Source organism: Helianthus annuus, chromosome 4 (assembly GCF_002127325.2).
Source record: "Helianthus annuus cultivar XRQ/B chromosome 4, HanXRQr2.0-SUNRISE, whole genome shotgun sequence".
Taxonomy (NCBI): Eukaryota; Viridiplantae; Streptophyta; class Magnoliopsida; order Asterales; family Asteraceae; genus Helianthus; species Helianthus annuus.
In genome coordinates, this window is record NC_035436.2 from 182,857,449 (window position 1) to 182,861,450 (window position 4,002).

At 33.5% G+C, this 4,002-nt stretch overlaps 1 protein-coding gene across 1 annotated transcript; it reads left to right on the forward strand.

Moving 5' to 3' along the window:
- Positions 1-1,623: 1,623 nt before the first annotated feature.
- LOC110937305 lies at positions 1,624-3,556 on the forward strand. Its single transcript, XM_022179703.2, has 2 exons — positions 1,624-1,816; positions 1,925-3,556. Exons 1-2 carry the CDS (start codon positions 1,639-1,641, stop codon positions 3,430-3,432), a joined length of 1,686 nt encoding a protein of 561 aa, XP_022035395.1. The 5' UTR covers positions 1,624-1,638; the 3' UTR covers positions 3,433-3,556.
- The last annotated feature ends 446 nt before the right edge of the window (positions 3,557-4,002 follow it).

Below are 4,002 nucleotides of genomic sequence, written 5' to 3' on the forward strand. Positions count from 1 at the left end.
TCATTTATTGTACATTGTACTGAATAAATGTAATTTTATATACCAAATAATAAAAAACCCATGTGTTGTACGGGTTGAATAAATCTAATTATATATACTAAATAATAAAAAAATGTATATCTTTATAAACACTGTGTATTACACGGGTTAAATAAATGTAATTTTGTAACCTTGTATATTACACGGGTTGGATAAATGTAATTTTATAAACTAAATAATAAAAAATATTATATCTTTATAAACCCCGTGTATTATACGGGTTGAATAAATCTAATTATATATACTAAATCATCATCATCATCATCATCATCATCATCATCATCATCATCATCATCATCATCATCATCATCGTCATCAGTAAATCCCACAAATAGCAAAGCTAAGCTAGCGTCTAAGGAGAGTAAGATGTAGAGGCTGCTTTCAGTAAGACCCCCGACTCGATAGTAGTTTTGCATCAAGCTTTGGACATAAGGCACATAGCACTTAGTAATCGGGACAAAGACCGATTAGTGCATGTTCCCTTTTGTCTTTCTGCTATCAACGTCACCATATGATGATGATGCATGATTAACTGTCTGCCGCTTTTAACGTTATTTTCACAAATTTAGTGAAATAAAGTTAAAATTAGTGCAATTTCACTTTTGCCCTCCGAGCGTCCACACATATATACATTATTAAAAGTTAGATTAGATTATATATGAAATTAAGTGTATAACAAAAAGTCTTTATAAATTTCACGTAGAATTAATTGGAATCCTTTATTAAAAGTAGGTTAGATTATATATGGGCTTATACGTGTGAGTAATTGTGATTATTGAATTGTCGAATTTTGAGGGTTTTGAAATGTGAATTTGATTATGATAGATTATATTTTAGTTTTAAAACTTCTAGAATGATTGAATCAAATAAAAGGATTATGATTTCCTAGAAACAAAATTAACTGAGTTTTTTTCTGATCATTTTGAACATGAGCAAATAGAACGATAGCATCTTAATAAAAAAAATAACTAATTACAAATGTGAAACCTAATAATTTAACTTCTGTCTCATCTGAACGGAAAAGATAAGTACAAACTAAGTTTAAAAAAAATACAATATGAAAATAAAAGATATCAAGTTGCCAAAACTAATTTTTTTTGGACAGTTGCAACAAAAAACATTTAAATAATAACGGTAGCAATTAATTATTGTCATATTTTTTTTTTCAAAAGTTATCATATATAGAAATAATCGGTACCACGTTTTGAAACATTTTGTATATTATATTTTATCAATTTTTTTAAATTTTTTTTTTATAAAATATGAGATAAGGGTAAACTAAATAAAAAAGTGTCAATTTGGTAAATAATAATATTAAGTATGAAAAGGTAGGAAATTACAAATGTAGACATCTTCAATGAATGACACGTGTCCAAAATCAGGTTTCTTTTATTATATAGTATAGATACACAAGATGACCGAAACTAGTGGAACATTCGGTAACTTTAGATGTAGCTTCTCCATTTCAAAAAGTTATATAATTCCAAAATATTATTAATATTCTAAACAAATTTTTTTTTACTTTAACAAAACAATAAATAAAATGCCATACACCTTTTATATTTCGCATTTGTTTCCTTTACTAATAGGTATGAATGCATGATTGACAAAAATCATTTCTTGTTCACCAAATCTGCTTTCTTTCAAAACATGCACTCATCCTCAATCAACACTATCCTCTTCTCTCTTTTCTTCTTCTTATGCTTCAATGGATCAACAATGGCAGATTCACAAGACACCTTCCAACTTCCTTCTCCTCTACCCCAATGGCCTCCTGGTACCTCTCTCTCTCTATATATATATATATACACACACACACACATTAATATATATTATTATGTGATCTGATTTTAATTACTTGGTATCATATGTGCATTTTTTTTAGGTGGAGGGTTTGCAAATGGAACTATAGATTTGGGAGGATTACAAGTGAAACAAGTAACAAGATTCACCAAAATATGGGCAACAAATGGAGGAGGACCCGATAATCTTGGAGCTTCATTCTACGACCCGGATGCCATCCCACAAGGTTTTTCAAGTTTAGGATCTTATGCACAACCAAATAATATCCCACTTTTTGGGCATGTTCTTGTTGCCAAAGATATATCAAACAACCATTCATATCCCACACTCAAATCACCAATTGATTACACTCTTGTGTGGAGTAGTGAGTCTTTAGATATCGAAAAAGATGGTGAAGGATATGTTTGGCTTCCTGCTGCACCCGACGGCTATAAAGCCGTCGGGTACATATTTACTAACTCGTCTGTCAAGCCAGCGCTTGACAAGGTTGGGTGTGTCCGTGAAGATTTCACGATCACACCAAACACAACACTTGGTTTGGATAATAAACATGTCCTGGATATTAATGGGTTGAATGTTTATGATTCTGTTGGTGGTTTTCGGGTTCGAAATGAAAGTGTGGGACATTTAAAGGGTAATTTAACCTATTCTATGCCGAATTTGAACCAAATTGAAGCATTGATTCAAGCTTATGCTCCGGTTATTTATTTTCATCCTGATGAAAAATATCTACCCTCATCGGTTGATTGGTTTTTTCAAAATGGGGCATTGTTGTACCACAAAGGGAACGAGTCCAAACCGGACCTAGTCGAAAGAAACGGCTCGAACCTTCCGCAAGGTGGCTCGAACGATGAGACATATTGGCTAGACCTTCCACTTGATGGTTCAAGCAAAGATAGAGTCAAGAAAGGGGATTTACAAGATGCTTGTGCTTATTTCCATGTTAAACCTGTCTCCGGAGGACTATTTACGGATATTGCCATTTGGGTTTTTTATCCTTTTAACGGGGGAGCAAGGGCAAAAGTGGAATTTATAAATATCTCTTTAGGAAAGTTAGGTGAACACGTTGGTGATTGGGAGCATGTCACGTTAAGAATAAGTAATTTTAATGGGGAGTTAAACAGTGTCTTTTTTTGCCAACATGGTTGGGGTAAATGGGTCAGCGCCTCGGGTCTCGAGTACCACACGGGTAATAAACCGGTGGTTTACGCGTCGTTACATGGGCATGCATCGTACCCAAAGCCCGGGCGTGTTTTGCTTGGCTCTGGGGGGGCGGATATTGGTGTTAAAGACGACACGGACAAGAGTGATAAGATGATGGATACGGGAGTCAGGGCGGTGGTGGTTGCGACGGAGTATTTGGCACCCGCGGTGGTTGAACCACCGTGGTTGAATTATGAGAGAAAATGGGGGCCCAAAATAGATTATGATGTTGAAAAAGAAATAAATAAAATGAAGAAGGTGATGATAGGGAAATTAAAGAAAGCATTTGAGAGGTTTGTGGAGAGTATTCCTAGTGAAATGTTGGGTGAAGATGGGCCAACAGGGCCAAAAGTTAAAGATAGTTGGAGTGGTGATGAGTGTGTTTGATACTTTGATTAGTTATAAATTTTGAAAGTGGTTGATCAAACCTTAAAGGTGTATCCATTTTCAAGATAGTGTGTTTTTTTAATAATATTATAATAGAAGTATAATACTAGTTAATTTGTCTGTTCCTTTTTCATTTATGATTTTAGGAATTTTTTAAGAGAAAACTTTCGTTTTACTTCCTGTGGTTTGGTCGTTTTAATGGTTTTGCCCTAATCCTTTAAAAATAGCTATTTTACTCATGTAGTTTACCATGTTTTTTCCATTTGCTCCCCAACTCTTAACTCAGTTAAATCATTCAACTAAGGGTATGAGTATTTTCAGTCAGTTAACAAATTGAGAACATATACATACACACATGATAACAAATTGAGAACGTATACATACACACATGATAACAAATTGGGAATTAGCAACTGAACAAGCTTCAATGAGAACGTATACATACACACATGATAACAAATTGAGAATTAGCAGCTGAACAAGCCTCAACTATTTCACACACATATGTAGCAAATCTAAAATAATCATAAATTGTAAATTACAAGTTTATGAAAATGGTTTTGACTACGA